General features: G+C 36.6%; 1 protein-coding gene and 1 non-coding gene across 10 annotated transcripts in view; both read left to right on the top strand.

Moving 5' to 3' along the window:
- Positions 1-24,570, top strand: part of PHTF2 (putative homeodomain transcription factor 2) — a 148,450-nt gene that overhangs the window by 48,668 nt on the left and 75,212 nt on the right. For 8 of the 9 annotated variants that reach the window (XM_060304754.1, XM_060304758.1, XM_030834288.2 and 5 more), the window contains 5 exons: positions 8,341-8,397; positions 15,268-15,337; positions 15,904-16,062; positions 19,952-20,117; positions 21,036-21,200. In XM_060304754.1, coding sequence (XP_060160737.1) covers positions 8,341-8,397; positions 15,268-15,337; positions 15,904-16,062; positions 19,952-20,117; positions 21,036-21,200 — 617 coding nt within the window. The remainder of the gene's footprint in view (positions 1-8,340; positions 8,398-15,267; positions 15,338-15,903; positions 16,063-19,951; positions 20,118-21,035; positions 21,201-24,570) is intronic. The other variant, XM_060304759.2, reaches the window with a different exon arrangement.
- On the top strand, positions 18,282-18,354 carry TRNAG-CCC (transfer RNA glycine (anticodon CCC)). Its single transcript has one exon. It is a non-coding gene; the product is annotated as a tRNA-Gly (tRNA).

The raw sequence follows: 24,570 nt of genomic DNA, 5'->3' as shown, positions 1-24,570 counted from the left end.
TTCTATGGTTTGGCTTCTCATATGTTTTTTAGAGTTCTAAGAAAAGACTGATTCAGACGAGCTAAAGATTTGGTAAGATAATTTGGTAGTTGTTATACATTCAAAAGAGTTACTAGCTCTTGCCATGTCTTCAGACCATACTTTTTTTTTTAATAAATTTATTTATTTTTATTTTTGGCTGCATTGGGTCTTTGTTGCTGCACGCAGGCTTTCTCTAGTTGCGGTGAGCAGGGGATACTCTTTGTTGTGGTGCACGGGCTTCTCATAGCGGCGGCTTCTCTTGTTGCAGAGCACGGGCTCTAGGCGCGCAGGCTTCAGTAGTTGTGGCATGCAGGCTCGGTAGTTGTGGCGCATGGGCTTAGTTGCTCCGTGGCATGTGGGATCTTCCCAGACCAGGGCTCGAACCCATGTCTCCCGCATTGGCAGGCAGATTCTTAACCACTGCGCCACCAGGGAAACCCCAGACCATACATTTTTGTCTGACATCATCATCATTCATAGTTTATATTGTGTAATGAAATGATTCAACTTCCTTATTTGATCCTCATCATTAAAGTTACCTGAGTGTCTATTATAGGAATGTTTGTGTGTGTGTGTGTGTGTGCGCGTGTGTAATGGAGAATCAGAAACATTGGACAATATGTTGATTAAAATAGGACATTGTGGGGCTTCCCTGGTGGTGCAGTGGTTGAGAGTCCGCCTGCCGATGCAGGGGATGCGGGTTCATGCCCGATCCGGGAAGATGCTGCATGCTGCGGAGCGGCTGGGCCCTTGAGCCATGGCCGCTGAGCCTGTGTGTCCGGAGCCTGTGCTCCGCAACGGGAGAGGCCACAATAGTGAGAGGCCCGCGTACCGCAAAAAAAAAAAAAAATAGGACATTATGTAAAAGCGAGAGAATAGGATAGGAGAGCTATTCAAGATACGTAGTAGGTTAGAAACAAGACTTTACATAGGAGCAGTTATAAGGACTCAGATATTCCTAGGCATTCAACAGCCAAATTTGTTTGAGAGGCAGTAGTTATGAGCAAAAAACAGTGAAAACCTGTTTGACATTCAAAGCGTTGAGAGCTTTACTTTGAAATTAAAAGTTTAAAAAAGTCAACCTCAATGTACATCGACAGATGAATGGATAAAGAAGATGTGGTGTATATTTACACAATGGGATATTACTCAGCCATAAAAAAAGAATGAAATAATGCCATTTGCAGCAACATGGGTGGACCTAGAGATTATCATATTAAATGAAGTCAGACAAAGACAAATATCATACGATATCACTTATATGTAGAATCTAAAACGATACAAATGAACTTATTTATAAAACAGAAATAGACTCACTGACATAGAAAATAAATGGTTACCAAAGGGGAAGGGGGGGGTGGGATAAATTAGGAGGTTGGGATTAACATATACACACTCTACATAAAGTAGACACACAGCAGGGACCTACTGTATAGCACAGGGAACTATATTCAATATCTTGTAATAACATAATGGAAAAGAATCTTAAAAAGAATATATGTGTGTGTGTATGTATGTGTGTATATATGTGTGTGTATAATATATATGTGTGTGTGTATGTATGTGTGTATGTGTGTGTATGTATGTGTGTATATGTGTGTGTATAATATATATGCGTGTATAAATAACTGAATCACTTTTCTGTATACCTGAATTTAACACATCATTGTAAGTTAACCATACTTCAATTAAAAAATGGTTATAAAAATAAATTTTAAAAAGTTTTAAAAAGTCAAAAGAATTAGTTTCTACTACTTCTGGGAAGAGATTTTTCTGAAAACTAATCAGTAATCCTAATGATTTTAAATAGCCCTAATTGTTTCTTCAGAATGTTTTAGTAATATGAACAGAAGTACTGTATAATTTCAGCATGTCCACCATGACAACGTAATTTTTTTGATTATAGATATGTTTCATTGGTGATCCGTATTCTCAGATCTACTATTTTGTTCAGTAACTTTAATTTTGTTAGTTTGCTCAACCCCTCAGTCTCTGTTTCTTATCATACTTGTAGATAGATCATTGTGAGAGTGAAAAACCATATAGTTTAGTTGTCTGGGCAAATGAGATTTTGGGTGTTGACAGCTCTGGTTTCATTAATAAACTGTAAGTAATTCTAAAAACCTATTATATTGGTTATAGTTAAGAAAAGGACACTTATCCTTACACCGCTATTTTTGCTTTCTTCTTGGTACCTTCTGCCCAGATATTTCTAGCTACACTTCCTTTTTTTTTTTTTTTGCGGTACGCGGGCCTCTCACCGCTGTGGCCTCTCTCGTTGCGGAGCACAGGCTCCGGATGCGCAGGCTCAGTGGCCATGGCTCACGGGCCGAGCCGCTCTGCGGCATGTGGGATGTTCCCGGACCAGGGCACGAACCCGTGTTCCCTGCATCGGCAGGCGGACTCTCAACCACTGCGCCACCAGGGAAGCCCAGCCCTCTAACTACACTTTTGGTTCTACTTTAGTAGCACTGAATCTTTTCTCTCCCCATACTGGTACATAAAGAAATAATCTATAGCCATCCAACTCATCATTAGTGAGTATAAATGTTGTCATAAATTAATTTAAATATAGTTAACTTCATCAATTTAGAAATGAGGTAATTGAGGCCTGGAGCTGTTGAGATTTGCCAAGAAAGGAAAGAACTAACATTTACAGAGCACTGACTATATACCAGACACTATCATTTCATATTTCAGTTCTGTGAAGTATGTTCTGTTATCCCCATTTTACAGAATCTCAGAGGTCAAGAAACTTGCCCAAGACCATAAGACTATTCAGTTCTCTTGCACAGTCTAGGGTCTTTTCCACTTCTGTCAGCAAACATTAAGAGCTGTTCAACTAAGCCAATGGAGAAAACAAAGGATTAAGAAACCAACACACTAAATATAACAAAGGGTATTTTCTGATTGACAACTTTTATTTTTATAAAAAGACTCAAAGATAAAAATTAATTATGCTGGGTTGTACTGGTATTAAATCACTATTAAAATGTGGGACCATCACAGGTATAAAAGCAACATTACCTTTGCTTATGTTTGTGAGAATTAATAGCCTGCTTTTCAGAGTTTCTGAAATGAGATTCCAAAAAATGAAACTGAGCATGGAAATAGTAGGACAAATTAGGGCTTTAACATATAGTATTATGCATGTCTATTCATTAGTTAAAGAACTAAGTGTTTAAAATATGCATGCACATCTGGGCCTCAGTTTGCCCTGCTTATATTTATTCGTGAACTCTAAATCTCTTATTTAAGCACTTAATCTAATTAACTATTGGTAACTACCTTTTTGAAGCTACACCTTCTCTTTAGCCTCTTGACATCTGAACCACAGCTCTTCTGAATGTGATGACCTAAGTAGTAATCAGATCACCCAAGAGTAGCTTTTTAAATTGTTTTTCAGAGATACTTCTTTTCTAGGACCATAAGTGATACATGTTTCTCACTTCACCATCTAATTACCTGGGTTTTAATATTTGTATTCTTGATACCTTCATTTTCGTTACAATTTTTTTTTTCCTTAGAAGTCAGAGCTGACTCCGGCAGACACCTAGACAAAGACAATCTTTTTCTCTACCTACCAGTTCTCTCCTCTCATCCCTCTCTCTCTCTCCATCCTTGACTGCCCCTCCCTCATTCCCCTCTCTTTGTCCCACCCCTCTTTTTCCCCTTCCCCATTTTGTTTGTCTCAGTATATAGAAAGGTACAAAATGAGAATGATGATAGGTGGAAGTAGATAATTCCTTGTAAAGTTAATATTCATTGACAGAAACATATTAATTTCTTAGATAACTAATTCAAATTACTTTGCAGTTCATCAGACCTGGGTTAGAATCCTGCTTTATAAAAATAGTATTTATCCATTGTAGGGAGAAAAAGTGATATAGGATCAGTGAATATAAAGCAGAAAGTAAAAGAGCTGTCCTCACTATTAATGGCTTTCATGTATCCTTCTAAAATGTCTGCTATCTATATTTACATACATACTTACTGTAGCATATTAGCTACATCCACTTGCCTTTTATAAGTAGGTCTTCAGTAGGTCGGAAGGCATCTATTTAGTTCAGTTTTAATCCACTTGATATTACTAATTTATAGTATCTCAATTTCTTTTCTAATTTTTTTCTTAAAAAAATTTTTTTTTTACCACTTTCAGGACACTGGTCCCTCATATTTTCTGTTTGTATTTTTTTAAACCAATTTTAACATTTGCATCTTTTGGCTTCGATCTTAGAAGTGGAAGTAATTGAAGTGTTATGTTCAGAGTACTTAGAGCCTGTGAAAAGAAAATTTAGAGTTATCCTTGCTGTCATTATGGGGAGTAGTGTAAGTGATCCATATAGAATTGCCAGACCTGTTGTTGAAGATACAGCATGAATCTGTAGAGGGCAGTGTTTGGTCTTCTGGGACCAGGTGAGAAAAGCTGACTGTAGATCAACTCTGGTTGGGTAACAGTACGCCTGAGGCTTAAGGTGTTCAGGGCATCTGTGGGAGTAATAACCAGAGCATTGATAAACTTTGCTTACTATAACCAGGCACCAGAAAATGAACTTTACTTTCTTAACATGTATAAAACAGTTCGCTGCACATCAAATGTAAATCAGGATTTCAGAGTCCTCTCTGGTATGCGGGCCTCTCACTGTTGTGGCCTCTCCCGTTGCGGAGCGCAGGCTCAGTGGCCATGGCTCATGGGCCCAGCCGCTCCGCAGCATGTGGGATCTTCCCGGACCGGGGCGCAAACCCGTGTCCCCTGCATTGGCAGGCGGACTCTCAACCACTGCGCCACCAGGGAAGCCCCAGAGTCCTCTCTTATAATACAATAGAAACAATGTTTTTCCCTCCTTGAAACACATTGTCACGTGAAGAATATGGTTGAAAATTCATATAACTTCTCATACATTAATTACCTAGGTATTTCTATCTACCAACAAAACATTGTTTGCATATATATCCTTTTGTTCCCATAGAATGTTAGGCACTTTTCTAAACACCCAAACAGTGGAGGCATTTTGTGGGTCAGGAAAGAGCAGTTAGGAGGTAGCTAAAATTTGAAAGTGGCCAAAATATTACATAATATTTTTTCCCAATTAAAGAACATAGTATCTGATTAAAATTCCTGTTCTGTTAGACAAATGTTACTACTGAGCTTCCTTTAATCTTTTGTATGACATTAAAAAAATAATGTAGTTATTTTCTTCCTGATTTTTCACAGAAAACTATATTTGAACTTGGCCTTGTTATTTAATTTTTTTGTAGAAGAAATACAAAAAAGAAACAGCTATCAAGTTTAGGTGATTTAGTCAAGTCTGCCAAGTATGTGTATGTCCGAAGTAGTATAGAACCTTTGGAAAACTTGTCAAGTTGTTTGTTTTTTAATTTTTTTTTTTAACACAGCCTGCAAATTATTCTTGATCCATGACCTTAAGTCTTGGGAAGATGGTTCTTCTCTTCAGTTTGTTTCACTTCTTTTCTTGCTCAGTTATGATTGACCATAAGATTATGTTTCTTTCAAGGGAAAAGCTTGACCCCAGCTGCAGATGTTCTAATCTTCTATCTTGCCAGATTTCAGAGTGGAAGAAAGTGAGGCTTTAGGTCAGAAAAGAGCCTTCCCTTCTGAATTCCTTCCCTGTCCCTTCTAGTATCCTGCCACCACTCTGATTTCATGATGCTGCTGAGGTACTACACACATATCCCAAGAAGCAATTTTCAGAGACAATTCAGTCTGAATTCATATGTGAGGGTAGTTTGTTAATGGCATATGCATCACTAAGCAGAACCCTGAACATCTCCTGAAGCACCTGTGTTTAGCTTTAAAGGCACCCTCACAGTTTTCTTCAGTAAAGAAGTCAATTTGCGTATGTAACTAAAGGGTCCATTCTGGTAGTATTTTAAAAACAAAAAAAGTCTGCTGCAAAGGAGAACTGATGTTTCCACTTTTTGAGACATTTAATTGCTTGTAATTGAAAATGACACTTACCTGATTAAAAAAAAAATTAAGATCCCACAAGGTATTCTATTATAGTAAAAGTTGTCCTTCCTCTCACGCATCAAATCTTTGAAGAAAAGTTGATTAGCCAGTAAAACAAGCCATCATTTTCCTTTTTATATCCTTTTTATATCCTTTTTATAGGAATATTCCCCATCACCATTCTGCTGTTTGCAAGAACCTCAGCCTTCAAAAAACTTTTTTACTTCTAGTCACTGCTTCACTGCAAGGTTTATTAGACTTTCTATACCTTTTTAAAAACCTGGAGCTCTTCAGTACCATGCTGTGGTTGTACTGGCATGCTTTCCTGACTTGGTCTGTTGCACATGCATTATTTTATTTTCCCTGACTTTAGGACTGTGGGATATATATTTCCATGTCCATATTCTTGAGTCATCTTGAAATAAAAACACAGTTCTTGGACTTTCCTGGCGGGCCAGTGGTTAAGACTCCACGCTTCCATAGCAGGGAGCACAGGTTCGATCCCTGGTTGGGGAACTAGGATCCTACATGCTGTACAGTGTGACCAATAAATAAATAAATTAATTTTAAAAAAAAACCCCACAGTTCTTTTAAAAGAGAACCTAGTGCAATTGTTTTGTATGTGAAAACAAAATACTGCCAAAATAATTATTAAACACATTGGTACCTATTCTTTATTAGTTTTGATTATTGTTTCACTGAAGAGTATGCAGTGCATTGAAATAGTTACACATTTAAAAAATAACATTTAATTGAATCAAGCCCAGTCATTCTGAATTATCAAGTTAGAGCAGAATTATTCCTCTGGAATCTGTGTTCCCATACTTCTTTTCTGATTTTAAGGAATATGATTGAGGGGCAGTTAGTCACCGCAGGTCAGCTCTGCCATTAGGTCTAACCATTTGGTTATTGCTTACCTAGGACTTATTAATCGTGCTTTATAGAGACTGATGGCAGCTTTGGTTAAGTATAAGTCAGTTGTTCAGTCTATGTGGCTTGGTCTAGGTGTTATAAGATTTTAATTTGCAGGGTATTATTATATCATAAAGTGATTTTTAAAATAAGAAAGGAGTCACAGGACTGTGATGAAAAAGAACAGTATTTAAAGGAGCAGAGAAATTAGAATGAATAAGGTAATATGTAGGAGAGATAATAGAAATGACGGGCTGTTATGGAACATCTCCAGATCCACACTGGGTGTCTGGGTGTTGCTCTCTCTTTGCTAGAAAATGTACAAACACATGTACATCCTTAAAAAGTCTTTATAACAAGTCACACCTTTGAAAAATGATTTAATCATTTTTTAGCTCCTTTATATCTATATTTAAACCCTTCTCATATTCTCAATTTCTCATTTCTTGAAACGAGATTTAAAAAATAACATGTAGCTAAGAGGACTTCTGGGTAGAAAGGTTTTGTGAGTCAGAAAATATTTTCCTGAACTTACTCATATCTTTGCCTATCTCTTGTCTCTGTCTCCAGTCTCTAAATTGTAATTATCTGAAGTAATTTTAATGTATCAGGATTCTATTTTCAATTAATGCTAATAATGAAGACTCTCAGTTTAAACTATAGGCTGTTGACCCACGTTAGTATCCTATTGGATATAGGAAATTAAGTGGAAACTGGAGACAATAGGAGGTAACAGAGAAGAACTTGGTTAGGAACAGTAAGAATGGTTTGTTCATCCTGCCCAGGTGAAGGTATATTTCAGAGACCTTCCCAGCATCTAAGAGTAATAGGCACAGAAGGTACAAGGAATTCTACTTCTTGATGCTTTTCCCTGTGTCTTCAATTGCTTTTCTGACTATATTTTTCAATTTAAACGTTCATCTAATTGGTAATTGTGGTCTACCTGCTTATGAATTTTTACTTCTGTAGAATATTAATATTTTTTTCTTTAAAAATAACTCCATAAAGAATTAATCACTTGGGAATTTTTTCTTGAATGTACCAGGGCTGTAGCAATTATGTTTATTCAAAATAAAAATTCCCTAGGGTCACTGCCCTAGGCTTTTAAACTTTAGTAGTGTATCAGAATAATCTAGAGGGTTTTTTACAAACATTGTTGAGTATCACATCCCTATTTCTGATTGAGTAATTCTGGGCTGAAACCAGAGAGTTGCCATTTCTATCAAGTTTCAAGAAGATGCTAAAACTGCTGGTCCTGCAAGCATACTTTGAGAACCACTGCCATACAGTATTGATCACAGAAGTCTGAGACAGAGCTGGATCTAATCTGCGCTGAATAAACATGAAGTTGCTTGTAATTCAACAGAGTTATACCTGTTGGATGGGTTCCAACAATGATCATTTAATGTAGTATTATTTTTAATTTATTTTCATAGATTGGAGCATATGATCAACAAATATGGGAAAAATCTGTTGAACAAAGAGAAATCAAGGTAACAAGTTTATTTCATTTTGTATATTCTATAAATTGATTATTAACCACAGTTTATTTAATATCTTTCTGTCGACCTTTAAAGGTACAAATTAATATTACTTATGCTATCCAAACTTTTAAATAAAGAGGTAAACTCTTTTATGAGGGCATATTCATGTGTCTTTACCTCTGATGATTTTTCTCTTTTTGCTCTTTAGCATCTTTCTGTTCTTTTAAAATTTAATTTCTAATGATTATTTTTTGTCAGCTCTTTTCCCCTTTCACTTGTCACCTTATACTTCTAGTTTGCTTTTCCTCCCTTTTGATGCTGTCATTGCTCTGTACAGTTTATTAAACTGGTAAGTGTTTCAGGATTTTTCCCGCCTGAGTGATCCTGTGCAAACGCTGCTCTGTTTAATTGAGATCTGCTTTTTGGTGCTACTAACAGAATGACTTGGACGCAAATAGAGTCGCTGAAAAGTTGGTCATTTTTTGAAAGAATTTAGGAAAGTAAAGCATTAATTGAAATGTTTTCGTAGTTCATAGTTTCTTCTTGGACATGTAATCATTTAACGCTGATAAGACATTCTCATAGGCTACCTTGCTAACATGGAAACTATTTTTTAACTAAATTTGTTCTGTTTCTCAGCAGTCACACCTTTTCAGTAATAAGATTTATATTTTTCATTTGCATAGATGATACTAATCAGTGTGTTCCTGCACGAGCTAAACTTAATATTGGCCCAGAGAATGTTACTTTAGTTGCTTGACAGTTTATATTTTGTGCAGAAAGGTTTATATTAGATTGAAAACCAGTGTCTATAGTTACTTAAAAATTTCAGTGTTTAGACAACTTAATCATCTATAATGAAGAGGAAGATTCTTTGCCATTTGTTAATTTTAATCTTTGAACTATTTACATGAAGAATTAATACAGTTAACAAAGTTGCAGTGAGCACCACCTACTATGTCTTAAGTATAGGATTAAATCATGGGGACAGAAAGATAAAATAGATTATAATGTTTTAGATGAGATACATAATTACAAGTGAGATCAGTTCAATTAAGAGAGGGATGTGGGACTTCCCTGGTGGCGCAGTGGTTGAGAGTCTGCCTGCCGATGCAGGGGACACGGGTTCGTGCCCCAGTCTGGGAGAATCCCACATGCCGCGGAGCGGCTGGACCCGTGAGCCATGGCCGCGGAGCCTGCGCTTCCGGAGCCTGTGCTCCAAAGCGGGAAAGGCCACAGTGGTGAGAGGCCCGCATACCGCAAAAAAAAAAAAAAAAAAAAGAGAGAGAGAGGGATGTGTAGTTCTCTCTTGGGATGCAAAGTGGGGAAGCAGCCTTGGGGAGGTTAGGAAAGATTTCACAGAGGAAGTGACTCATGAGCTGAGTTTGACAGACATTAGAATGAGGAAAACATTCCAGACAGAATGAAGACCATATGAAAATATACATGAAGACCATATGAAAATATACATGCCTGACTCAGAATCCTCAAGGAACTTGATGGCTAATAGGTTGGGTGGAGGAGGGCGATTAGAGTGATTAGGAGTAAAACACGAAAGGATATGGAAGTCAGATCTTGAAGGGACTTAACTGCTTTACTCTAGAGTCTAGACATAATCTGGAAAACAATGGGAGAGACATTGAAGGATTTTAAGCAGAAAAAGTTACCTGATTAAATTTCTATTTCAACAACTTCACTAAGGCAGCACTAAGTATGGTGGGAAATATTAGAAGAGGAGCAGATACAGAGTTCTGTTTCAGAATTATCCAGGTGATACTTGGGAGAGAGACTGGGGAGTCCTCAATATGTAGAGTGTGTGTGTGTGTGTGTGTGTGTGTAAAACATTCTGTCTGGCATGTTTTCCTCATTCTCTCTAATGTCTGTCAAGCTCAGCTCATGAGTCACTTCCTCTGTGAAATCTTTCCTAACCTCCCCAGGGCTGCTTCCCCACTTTGCATCCCAATAGAGAACTATACATCCCTCTCTTAATTGAATTTATCTCATTTGTAATTATGTATTTCATCTACCCATATATATATGGGTATTTTATGTATTATACACATTATACAGATACAGCTATAGGAGTGAGTGGATTTACATTGAATGATGAGAGAAAAAGGCTGAGAACAGAACACTGGGAAACAACATTTAATGGATAGGTTAAAAAAAAGAGATGTAAGTGGAGGAGGAAAGAGAAGTGAGAGACCCATGAGACAACGGTCTGAGACTACCAAGAAGAGCTGGAAAAGTTAAACAAATAAAGGGCAGCAGAGAGGTCTAGTAAGATGCCTTGAAATCTTTTATTTTCTTTGACAGTCTTTAACTTGTTGGACAGGGAGTGTTAAGTACCTTGAGAGATTGTGTTACCAGTTGGCACATTTGGATGTTTTTTGAAATTTAACCCCCTCCCCAAAATATATATATATATATATATATATTTTTATATATATATTTATATATACTTTGTAATAGTACTTTGTAATAGTAGTTGAAGAACTAAAAAGAGTATTAAAACTTACTTTTGGGCTTCCCTGGTGGTGCAGTGATTGAGAGTCCGCCTGCCGATGCAGGGGACACGGGTTCGTGCCCCGGTCCAGGAGGATCCCAGATGCCGCGGAGCGGCTGGGCCCGTGAGCCATGGCCGCTGAGCCTGCACGTCCGGAGCCTGTGCTCCGCAATGGGAGAGGCCACAACAGTGAGAGGCCTGCGTACCACAAAAAAACCCAACAACTTACTTTTGTTATTTTTAATTGAAAAGGTTAATTTGTTGACAAGCATAACATTTTTGTTAAACATTCTAGTGGAAGCAAATTATTTATAGTGTAAAATAATTTTGTATTTATTCTAAGGAAGGTAGAGAAGTGCGTAACTGTGGTGTATTAATGTTAATATTTGATTTAAAAGAACAAAAACACTGTACCTGTTGCATAGAGAACACTAACAAACGTATTGAGTTTGTCCTTTTAGGTAATCGATTCTTTTATTATCTGTCAAAGCAGTGAGCAACAACTAAAGAAATCAAAGAAAGCCATGAAAATATATTTCTTGGAAATTTTTTTTTACATTAAAGACCCTAGTTGATATTGCTAAAGTAAAGTCTTTTCTGAGTTGCAGGTGATGTTTTCTTAAACGTTTTAGAAATTATAACTGAAAACTGTAGTTTTCTGATCACCTTGACCCAAATTTAAAAGTAGATGTGGACTTTCCCTGTGTTTTAGTACGTACTAGAGTTGTAAAGCTTCAACAAAACAAACTATGTTATTTAAAGTCATGGTAAAGGAAAAAAGGGTTGGGAGAAACTAAACAGGATTTCCGGAAAGTGAAACTGATGGTTATGTCCTTTGATTGAGTCTACGTATTATAATAGTTCCATGCATGTGAAGTCTGGACCGTTGACCAGAAGTATTTTCTAAACTTAAACAGAACTTGTAAGCTTTTTGGCTCAACATTATCTGTGTGCTTAGATATTTTTAAAAATTCAAAACTTCATACTATTTGTGTCATTGCCCTTTAGGAATGTACTATAGGAGTGTAAGTGTATATTCAATAAAGAATATATTACTTGGATTCTTGGAGATTAGTTGTATTCATAGTACTTGATAATTTTTATTTATTTATTTATTTTTTTGCGGTACGCGGGCCTCTCACTGTTGGCCTCTCCCGTTGTGGAGCACAGGCTCCGGACGCGCAGGCTCAGTGGCCATGGCTCACGGGCCGAGCCGCTCCGCGGCATGTGGGATCTTCCCAGACTGGGGCACGAACCCATGTCCCCTGCATCGGCAGGCGGACTCTCAAACACTGCACCACCAGGGAAGCCCAGTACTTGATAATTTCTACTTTCTAGTTAAACCAGTAGTTTAAAAAATCTTTTTCTGAAACTAAGTTAGTTTTCCTTTTTTGTTTGTTCACTCACTTAAATTTCTTGAAGGTTCATAATTATATTTAGTACTAAAAGCTATGCTGTTTTGTGTGAACGTAGTTTAAACCAATTTAAAAATTGTCCAACTTAAAATATCTACTTAATTAAAATCACCTTTTATGAAGGCTGACACCTTGGTCCTAATATATTTTATTTTTGTGAATAAACTCACTAATGTTAGAAGATTTGTCAGTGAACTTTTTCTTTATCTTTCTTTAAACCTTTTACATATTCTGATAGGCTACCTTGAGGGGGAAGTTTTGTCGAAGTTGACAGTTATGCTATGACTACAATGTGGCTCAAAATAAATGTTTTAATAAAACATAAAATAGGAAATGAACCACATATTAAAAAGGTCAAGTAGAATGAGCATGTTGAAAAACAACATAATTGCATAAATCAAAACAATTTACTGTTCCTTTTATAAGGGCTTTAAGTTTTTAAAACAATCTTGATGAAAATTCTAGGTATACAGCAGTAAATTAAGCTTCAGATTTGTTATAAACATTGGCAGTAAGGTTATTTTCAAAGTGCTAGAAAAATAATACATAAAAGACAGAAGTAAATTAAAATATGTTACTGTTTTCAAATTTGTTGGCATTAATAAAAGTAAAATATCATAATAAACTTGATGCCAAATTTGAATAGTGCTTGATTAATGAATTTTTGTTTAAATATATTATTAGTACTGCCTTTCCAATTTGCAAAATATTGGGAATGATTTATAGTCTATCAGCCACTCTGTCATGACATTAAAATGGGAAATGAAGTACAGATAGAGTTGTTTCTTATTATTTGCAGTAGTTATGTTCTTGCAAGTCGCCATGAACACTGAATTAGTGAATATTGACTATTGCTCTTAGGAGAAATACAGAGTTAAGTTCCTGCGAGTCCGTAGTCACAACACTTTGGTCAACTGATCAATACATAACCTTGTTTTATGAGAACTTATTTAATATATGTTGTTGATCCATTAACATTGAACTCATGGCCAACAGCTCATGCCTGAATAGAGCTTACCTAACACATTTTCTCAGTGAGGCACGTCACAGCCTTCTTGTACGTAGGAACACTGGACCGCATGTCAACACTATCTAGGGGACCATTTTAAACCACAAAATTACCGACAAAATACAAAAAATGCAAAAGATTTGACATTAAATAGACTGTGAAAAGGAACTGAAACAGGAGAGCTGAAACAAGAAGACAGAGTGTTGCCTTGTTTGACCTCAGCTGGAAATGTGAACATTGAGTGACTCAAATTTTTTGCCACTCTTACTCTATGCATATCTGCAAATGACTGCAAAATCACAGCAAGTATTGATTTTAGGGACCAATAAATTTTAGTGAATAGGTGAATTTGCAAATATGGAATCTATGAATATGAGGATTGACTGTATATAAGATCATCATGGCTATGTCTTCAACCCTCACCCTTCTTTCTCTTTTGTTTTTGTATCTGGGTAGTTTGCAACTTCACATGGACAGACTATTTGAAGGAGTTCAGAGGTTAATTGCATCTTGATTTCAGGGTACATTTTTGGTTTAAACATCTCAGTTAATTATCAGTTAATTCTGAGCTCAAATGCTGTCTTATTCTTTGTTTTAGATAAAAGCAGTACTTGATCAAATTTTTAATTTAAGGGGTCATTGTTACTTGGATTAGGACTAAACAACCAGGTTACTTGGTTGATTGAATGAACAATAAGCAAATCATTGAAACACTGTGTCATCGCTCAGCACTTGCATTCCGAGGAGTTTAGCCTAAGCTCCTCCAATTCTTAACATCCTGGTCTTAAGTTATAAAGTGTAATTTAGGGCTTCCCTGGTGGCGCAGTGGTTGAGAGTCCGCCTGCCGATGCAGGGGACACGGGTTCGTGCCCCGGTCCGGGAAGATCCCACATGCCGCAGAGCGGCTGGGCCCGTGAGCCATGGCCACTGAGCCTGCGCGTCCGGATCCTGTGCTCCGCGACGGGAGAGGCCACAACAGTGACAGGCCCGCGTATCGCAAAATAAATAAATAAATAAAATGTAATTTATTTTTTGATAGTTTTTTCATTGATTTTGATCTCTACCCCTACTCTAACTCTGTACACTGATGGCAGAAACTTAATCTTAGTGTTCAATAATTCCAAGTTGAAACTAATTCAATTCATGATTTCTGCCTTCTCCCTCCTCCTCCTATTGGGCATGGCATCTAAGTTATGAGGTGATAAGGTTGCATTGTGGTCTGGTTAGTGGTTGGCATGTGAAAATAGTGGCAACCATGAGATGTGCATCATCCTCTCTGGGTCTCACCCCTACATGCTGGCATCTGCTAAGAAGTCTGCATCCCTGTCTGTTCTCAGCGCTGTGATCCACTGCTTTCTGCAGGAATGCCCCCAGCATCACACCTTAAGGGCCCTTGAGGGCCACTGCTCTCCTAGCCAGCTTCAACACTTTCCTGTGCAAAACTGGGGCACCACAGTCTCCTGGACCGTCTCAGGCTGTAATCCAAATTGATTGGTAGCAGTAGTCTTTGTTTTAGAATTATGCTTTTAGTAATAAATAGGCCTGACATGTTGCATATGTGCCTAAATTTATCCTTTGGGAAGGTAATAAAATTTATTGTAATACTACAGTTGTGTTCCCTTTGTAACAAATATATAAAGTGTTAGTTTTTGTCCATTATATTACTTAAAGTTTTCCTTTTTAATTGAAATTTTTAAGCGTTGATTCTGGGTTTTAAAAATATATGTATATATAATGAATTTCAATACTACATTTTTATTGAGTTATAATTGACATATTAGTTTCAGGTGTAAACCATAATTCTTCGATATTTTATACATTGAGAAATGATCCCCACAGTAAGTCTAGTTTAAATAATTGTCCCCATACATAGTTACAATTTTTGTTTCCTTGTGATGAGGACTTTAAAGATCTGCTCTCTTATCAGTACTACTTTTAATATATTACAGGGATTAAGGAATAAACCAAAGAAAACAGCACATGTGAAACCAGATCTCATAGATGTCGATCTTGTAAGAGGTGAGTCTTGAATAAACAAATGTTTAATGAAGTTAGAAATTGACCTTGAAGAAACAGAATTCAAAATGGGTTAGATATATATATTTGTAGAAATAGAAGCAATGTGAGTCTAAATGAAGTCAGAAGTAGTATTAAAAAAAGAGAGGATGGAAGCATTTAAATACCACTGGCTAGTCTTTTCTCCCACTAAGAATCATTCCAAGAACTAATAAGTGTAAAAGAAAAGCAGCTCATATTTGCCTAGCAAACTATAAGGCTTGTTATAAAAATTAAAGTGGTAATTTTAATTCCTAACTGGAACTGACATTTGAACATTGTCTTGTATTTATAAAATATGTGGGAGAAATTTTGCTGTTATTCAGTTAAAAATTTTTTTTTTCAAAGTACCTGAGTTAATATGATAACATGAATAATGTTTTTAAAAGTGTCTCCTATCCAAAATTGGACATTTCCCACTCAGTACAAAGTAAAATTTCATGTTTTATTGTTCTTCAAATGTTGAAATTGTTTCTTTAAGGAAATTAAAGAGTAATAAATGTTCTCTGTCATTTTGTTACTTTTCTCAGGGTCTGCATTTGCTAAGGCAAAACCTGAAAGTCCATGGACTTCTCTGACTAGAAAGGGAATTGTTCGCGTTGTATTTTTTCCCTTTTTCTTCCGGTGGTGGTTACAAGTAACATCAAAAGTCATCTTTTTCTGGCTTCTGGTCCTTTATCTTCTTCAAGGTATAATTGATAGAAATGCATTTTGCTTTTAACTTTCAGCATATTTTGTTCTTAGGATTACTAAGGTTTTTTTATTTCTAACATATGCTAACTACTACTGAGTATGAAAATAAACATTTATTGTGATATTTCATTTAATAAGACACAACTAGTTTGGTATTTAAAATTTTGGAGAAAACAAAGCAGTTATTTTCCAAAATAACTTTATGAAAATTTGAATCTGTGGATGGCTAAAGAAAAATACAAATTGAGAGGATTTTTTAAAATTACAGTCTCTTCCAAATGCAGCCCAACATATACATACACACCAGTCATTTTTTTTTAAACACCTTTATTGGAGTATAATTGCTTTACAATGGTGTGTTAGTTTCTGCTGTATAACAAAGTGAATCAGCTATACATATACATATATCCCCATATCTCCTCCCTCTTGCGTCTCCTTCCCTCCCACCCTCCCTATCCCACCTCTCTAGGTGGTCACAGAGCACCGAGCTGATCTCCCTGTGCTATGTGGCTGCCTCCCACCAGTTATCGGTTTTACATTTGGTAGTGTATATATGTCCATGCCACTCTCTCACTTCATCTCAGCTTCCCCTTCCCCCTCCCCGTGTCCTCAAGTCCATTCTCTAGTAGGTCTGTGTCTTTATTCCCGTCCTGCCCCTAGGTTCTTCATGACCTTTTTTTTGTTTTTGGATTCCATATATATGTGTTAGCATACAGTATTTGTTTTTCTCTTTTGGGCTTACTTCACTCTGTATGACAGACTCTAGGTCCATCCATCTCACTACAAATAACTCAATTTCGTTTCTTTTTATGGCTGAGTAATATTCCATTGTATGTATGTGCCACATCTTCTTTATCCATTCATCTGTTGAGGGACACTTAGGTTGCTTCCATGTCCTGGCAATTGTAAATAAAGCTGCAGTGAACATTGTGGTACATGACTCTTTTTGAATTATGGTTTTCTCAGGGTATATGCCCAGTAGTGGGATTGCTGGGTCATATGGTAGTTCTATTTTTAGTTTTTTAAGGAACCTCCATACTGTTCTCCATAGTGGTTGTATCAATTTACATTCCCACCAACAGTGCAAGAGGGTTCCCTTTTCTCCACACCCTCTCCAGCATTTATTGTTTGTAGATTTTTTGATGATGGCCATTCTGACTGCACACCAGTCTTTTTTTTATGCAGCCTTGAAGTTCATTTTTCCTTTCTCAGCAGTGTTTTTGTTTTTCCTCTTAACCTTTGTATTCTGAGACTGTCCTCATTCTGTATTGAAATTCTACGTACCATGTACTGTTCTAAGTGCATTTCACAGACACTCATTTAGTACTCACAACAACCCAGTGAAGAATGGGTACTATTATTATGCCTAGCTTATAGACACAGGACCTGAAGGACCCAAGGGCCCAAAGCCACACAGTCACCAAGGGTAGCAGAGCGCAGGTCGAGCCCAGGCAGTCGGACCTCGAGCCACATGCATCACACCTCTGGGACTCTGCCTCCCATCACAGCAGCCTGCAGTGCAAAATGCCCAGCGCTCCTGAGCGCTTGCAGCCTAAAAGAAGAGGCCGCTCACATTCCATCGCTCTAACAAAGCAACGATTTTAGTTTGGTGGTACCCTTTCAGTCTCTTTAATGTCTTTTATTTTTTTTAGAAAAACACAATCATAATCCTGAATGATTATTTAAATATATTTTATCAACAAACGCTAAGTAAAAGATAATATCTTTTAAGTAAAGGAAAATACAATAAAAATGAAAGACTTCTATTTAGGTAAAGTTGTTTTTTTTAAGCCAGGGTATATCTTATATACATAAGAGGGAGTGAACTTGTAGTTATCTTCTAAGGCTATCTAGTTTACCTAGAGGAGAACACTTTGTTCTAAAGTGGTCAGAAATTGCAATTGCTTATGAGAGTGATAATTAATCAATACCATTCATTGTAACCACTGTGCATTGTGCTTTTTTGATATTGTTGCTTTCTAGTATTTGAAGGCAGACAAGTTTGCAGTGTAACTAGTTCACATACTTTGGCTGAAATTCACTTACTGGCTTGCCTAAATTAAATAAGGTTACGGTTAGGGAACACAGCTTAGATCAGGAATGAAAAAGAGGTATTTTCAGTTCCAAACCGAAGTTTAACATTATTAGTGTGTATAAAGATTGAACACTGAACACTTTCCTAGCAAAGCTTAGTTTAAAAAGTGACCTGGGGACTTCCCTGGTGGTCCAATGGTTAAGACTCTGCACTCCCAATGCAGGGGGCCCGGGTTCGAACCCTGGTCAGGGAACTAGATGCTACATGCTGCAACTAAGAGCCTGCATGCCATAACAACAATGACAAAAAAAGAGCCTGGGTGCTGCAACTAAAAATCCCACATGCCGCAGCTAAAGATCCTACATGCTGCAGCAAAGATCCCGTGTGCCACAACTAAGACCAGGCGCAGCCTAAATAAATAAATATTAAAAGTAAAAAGTGACTTAACCTGTTCCAAGTTACGTAGCCAGTGACAAAGCTGTGATATGACCCTAATGACCCTCAGCAGTCTGCTAGTGCCTTTAGAAACCCCTGTGCTTCCACCTCCTTGCATGTTGAGTAGGGTATAGTGCTCTGAGTTATGTCCTCATTCTCTATCCCACCTTCATCTCCTGAAGAGTAGAAGAATCATTTGCAGTCAGACTGGGTTTATATAATTACTTACAGTTTTTCACTTCAGTCACATGCCTTTTAAGTATCTCAACTATGTATTCTCAGCTCCATCCCTACTTCTGGCTTCTGTCATGCCCTTAAGTCTTTTACCTTCTGTCCTGAATTACAAATCCAAACCAGCCTCTTAAGTTCTAAATTTTCCTAATTATCATTGCCTTCAAGATAAAAAGCCAAGTTTTCAGTCAGTCTCTTATTGAATTTCTCTCCAATTTTAACCAGACTAAATTAGCTCTTTACTCTTTCTTAACCATTCTATACCTTTTTTTTGTAACCTATATGCTTTTGGGATAACTCTCTTTGCCTGGGTAGCCCTTTTTTCCTTTTACGTACTTGGTCAACTCCTTATTCCCTCAGAGTTACATTAGCTCTGAGAGTTAGTCATCAGAATTCCTTAATAAACCTCTGGTTTAATTACATATCTTTCCTATCTATCATACTCTCTTAGTGTACTCAGGCTACTATAACAAAATACTACAGACTGCGGGACTTAAACAACAGAAATTTATTTTCTCACAGTTCTGGAGGTCCAAGCTCAAAGTGCTGTCAGGATTGGTGTCTGTTGGAGGTTTCTTTTCCTGACTTGTAGACGGCCACCTTCTTGCCGTATCCTCACGTGGCCTTTCTTTTGTGCATGAGCTGGGGGAGATTTCTGGTATCTCTTTCTCTTATAGGGACACTGGTCCTTTTGGATTAAGGCCCTACCCTTATGATTTCATTCAGCCTTTATTACATCATATAGGCCCTATCTGCTAAGATAGTCACATTGGGGGTCAGGACTTCAACATTTGGAATGGAGGTGGGGGGCACAATTCAGTCCATTACAGGTGTTTTAATTATTTCTTTATATGTCCCCCATTTCCTCTAAACTGAGGAGGGTGTCTGTGATCTTACCAAGAATGTCTTTAGATTTATGTGTCTAGTTTTCATTGAAGTATTAAGTTGTGTACTTTAGAGATCATGTTGGCTGTTACCCTGTTCTGAGAATTTATTTCTGAATGGCATGGTTAGCCAGGGGCAAACAATAAAATAGTCTGAAAGAGCTTGTCTGGAGTAACTTTTAGACTCATTTAAATTTAGAAAAATTATCTGGCAAAGAACAATGTTAGAGCAATTTTTAAAGTTTTGAGGAAGTGACTGTCAGATCTATAATTAAATGTATTTTCTTTCCCTTTTTATAGTTGCTGCAATAGTACTATTCTGTTCCGCTTCTAGCCCACATAGCATACCTCTGACGGAAGTGATTGGGCCGATATGGCTGATGCTGCTCCTGGGAACTGTGCACTGCCAGATTGTTTCAACGAGAACACCTAAACCTCCGCTAAGTACAGGAGGTAAAAGGAGAAGGTACTGTCTGTTTAAAAGTGATCTTTTTGTAGATTTTTGTAATTTGAATCCAAGCTTGTTCTTGACTTGAATAAAATGTTATCTTGTAAAGTTGCTTTTTAAAATAAAGCAGTGAGCTTCAGAATCAGCTACTGAATGATTTAGTTTCTGTTATTTGCTTCAGAGTCATTTTGAGACCCCATACCTGTTTTTGTTTTCTTTCTTGAAGCTCATTGCTGAGGCACTTAATATCAATGTAGGGAATACACATTAGCTGGCATTGCTAATAATTCCCACTGTTTACAAAGTCTTGTACTTTGGCAAAAACAAAAGTCAGGGAAATTTTTCAGCTAAATTCCATTTATTAAATGTCATTTGAAGCTGTTTAATATTGCTCTTTGACTAAGTAAGCATAGCAAGTCTTACTGGCCACTTAGCACAATGGAGTTCTGTTTTAAGGGTCTTTGGGAGCAATTCCTCTTTTGAATATTGTTCCTAAGAGATTGTGACATTTGCAGTTTTAGGATATTGAGATTTAAGCCCTCTTTATTTTGAAAAAACATAATACCTCATTAGATAAATAGCACTGCTGATCACACAGATTACAATTCTCTCCAATTTACATTTTCTTTTCTTCATCTGCCAGTAGGTGGCATTTAAATAGTGAAGGAATGCTTTTGTAAATATCTGTCCAATGCTGTCCTTACAACGTAATGTCCACTGACCTGTCAGTATGAGCAAGGAACAATACCTTAACATTTATAGAAATTGGCCTTGAATATATACTTAATATTTGGCATAACTTTTATCCAGCAATCTGAATTTTACTATGTATTAAAGTTCCTGTGTTTATGTTTAGCAAATTTTTAAATGTACTACCGAGAAAGTGGTTGTTAAAATTTTAAAGCTACCTTCCACTCTTAATCTCTTCTAATGAAGGAAATTAAGAAAAGCAGCCCATTTGGAAGTACATAGGGAAGGAGATGGTTCTAGTACCACAGATAACACACAGGAGGGAGCAGTTCAGAGCCACGGTACAAGCACCGCTTACAGCGTTGGCGCTGTCTTCAGAGATCTCTGGCATGCTGCTTTCTTTTTATCAGGGTTTGTATTTATTCAAGACTTCATATGGCATAGAAATGCACTATCCCTTTTCTGGCACTCCAGTCTCAGGTAATGAGTACTAATGACTTTAAATATGACAGCCCTATTATGGATTTTATTTTGATAAGTTATAATGCTATAGGTAATGAAAAATAGAGACCATAAAAATTTACTTTGATATATATGTAAATACATCTATATGAGAATGAATATATACCATCAAAGTATATTCAGTTAGGATTTTTTGGTTTTAGTTTCTTTTGTGATTTCTCAAGCACTATTTTATTTCTATTAAATTGGGTATTTTATTTTTATCGGCACTATAGGTAAAATTGGCTTTCTTAATATGGCATGTGAGTTGTATGACTTTTTTTAGCCTCAATTATCTAAAATAAAACATATAGATATTGTTATTTGAAAGAATAAAATATATACTATAATATGAAATTCTGTTTTTGTACTTTGGGTTTTTTGTTTAGTTTGTACCATAATAAAAATTTACCAAAACTGATGAAAGTTGAAATCAAGAAAAGGGATACTGCAAGTAATTATTTACGGTCACTTTTGTTAACTTCTCTACTAATATCATTGTTTTATCAGTTTGTGATTGTGCTCTTATGATAAAGTTTATCATGCATTATACAATTTTAAGCAGTTGTATCGTGGCATATTCTTATTGATTGTAATTTTGGGGGAAATTTTCCCAAATTTTAATATTGATAGTTTGCAGTAATGTGGCATTAAGTTGATTCTCTGACTTTTTCAGCCACTTAGTCTTCTTCCAGAGAAGATACAGGTTTGGTTTTGTTTTTTGCTTTTTGTGGGAATTTTTTTGGCCGCACAGCGCTGGCATGTGGAATCTTCGTTCCCCAACCAGAGGTCGTACCTGCACCCCCTGCATTGGAAGCACAGAATCTTAACTACTGGGCGGCCAGGGAAATCCCTGTTTTGTTTTGTTTTTAACTTGGGTTGGATTCTGTCTCTCTCTCTCTCTCTTTGTTAGTCTTTTTTTTTAATGTATGTAAATAGCTCTACTTTCTGACAGTAAAGATATGATAGTTTTATCACCGCAGAGTCAATTTCTTAAACATTTCTCAAGACTTTCTGTTAAGCAATTATAAATAGCATAGTGGATATGTTTTGCTTTGGGGGGATCATTTAGTTGTTTTCATTGTCTGAAACTGGTGTTGTATTATTATGTAGTATTCAGAATCCTCCTAAATTAACAGGTTGGTGCCTTTAGAATTCTACCATGTTTCTCTAGTCAAACGAGTTTCAGAGTTTAATTTTCCTCTTTTGGGGCTGTAGCATGACCTTGACTACTACTAATTGATATTATAATGGCTAAATCCCTTTGGATTTATTCCCTTTAATCATGACAACTATAATCTAAATGTTTTTAAAGATGCAGTATTTTCAGCTGTCTCATTTGCGACCTAGTTTGCCAGCATATGAATGAGACTGTTTTAAATATTGGGTACAAAAAGATCTTAAAAATGTTAGTTTTAGAAGTTCTAAACTGAGTTCTGGAATCTTGATGATGTCTTGGTGTTTCAGGCTTTGATAAATCAGAAAGGGCTTAAACTGAAATATCAACTGAGACTTAAAATTGTTTCTGGTGATAACAAGTTGAAAAGCTGGATGCTTCCATTAAGGTATCTGAATTAGTATAACTGATGAGAAAATAAATGCATAACCACACAAATATCTAAGCTTTGTATTTGGTGACTTGATGGTCTTCTAGATGTTAGAATGAAAACTACCATTTTTAACATCCTGTATTTATATGTTGGAAAGGCCCTACTTATTATCATCTCTAAGTTCATTTCATTCTCAAGATAAAACTATTCTTTTTAAAATAAGGCATAGTATTTCTTATTTGAAAAAAATTGGGAATTATTGTAAAGGAATTCTACAGACCTGAGAAAACTAAGGCAAACAAAGTATCAATTAGAAAAGATGTAGAAATCGACTGTATTTCCTAAGGATTTAGCCCTTTAATATCAGTTAATTGTCTTAAATTAGCATAATTATAGTTGCTACTAGAAAGATTAAATAGGAAGAATTACCTCTAGATTGTGGGGCTTTCCTGGTGGTTAAGAATCCGCCTGCCAATGCAGGGGACAGAGGTTCACCTCTGGTCCGGGAAGATCCCACATGCCATGGAGCAACTAAGCCCATGCACCACAACCACTGAGCCTGCACTCTAGAGCCCGCGAGACACAACTACTGAAGCCCACGCACCTAGAGCCAGTGCTCTGCAACAAGAGAAGCCACCGCAATGAGAAGCCCACGCACCACAATGAAGAGTACCCCTTGCTCGTGCAACTAGAGAAAGCCCATGCACAGCAACGAAGACCCAACACAGCCAAAAATAAATAAATATTTAAAAGAGTAGATTTTACATCTCTTCAGCATAATACCTATCTCAAAATTCAAATGGATCCTAAGTACTCTTTCATGTCCTTTAAGATTCATTTGATGATCACAATATCATTAAAACAAAGTCAGTAGAAATTATGCTCTTTTTTGAGTAGAAAAAGTAACTTATATAAATTGACTTGGTGAATTAGAGACAGATATCAGAATAAAACCAGGTTACTTGTTAATTCCTATGTGTGACTGACCTACCTTGAAGATTTCTGTTCTGTTTAGCTTCCGTATTTGCTGTTTTTAACACTAAAGTGAAAATTAGATTCAGTAAATTGATTTTCTTCACAGAATGGAGTATACTGCATAAAATAAGTTAAAATGGTATGCAGTTCCACCAGAAATTTTTGATACAGGGATTAAAATTTGGTTTTCACTGACTGTAGTTTAAAAAGTTCAGTCATTTAAGCTATAGACTGGGTGAAGGTCTATTGGATGTCTTCCACAGACAAGGATGAAGACCGTGTAAATGCCAATATATCCCAGATTTTTAAGGCCACAACTAGATAACTTACTAAATTTGCTAGAGTCACTGTATTTTAGAGTTGGACTGGTCCTAAAAAGATTACAGGTACTATAAATAAACCCAATTTGATACACACCTCTGAAACTTATGTATGGCAGAGGATACTTAGAGAAACACAGGGTCCCAAAAGTCTTTGAAGGGCTATATTAGCATGTAATCAAGGTGTATGCATAGCTCCAGATAGCAGTGATGGTTATATGTAGGCCCCTGTGTCATTTTCTTATATCTGAGATTTTATGCATTTTGTTTCTCTAACCTCCTCTCCTCCTTGATTCCTAACCTTGTGCAAATGAGAGCAAGGCCAGAAATTTCATACTATGTTCTAGAACAAGAGTTATCTGCTACTGTTAACTTCCCCCTAGCAACTCTAATGTCCTTTAATACTGAAAGGATGATCTTCAGTTGGCTCAATTT

This window comes from Globicephala melas, chromosome 9, assembly GCF_963455315.2.
Source record: "Globicephala melas chromosome 9, mGloMel1.2, whole genome shotgun sequence".
Classification (NCBI taxonomy): domain Eukaryota; kingdom Metazoa; phylum Chordata; class Mammalia; order Artiodactyla; family Delphinidae; genus Globicephala; species Globicephala melas.
The sequence above is the reverse complement of the archived record's forward strand: the minus strand, read 5'-3'. Positions and strand labels throughout refer to the sequence as shown.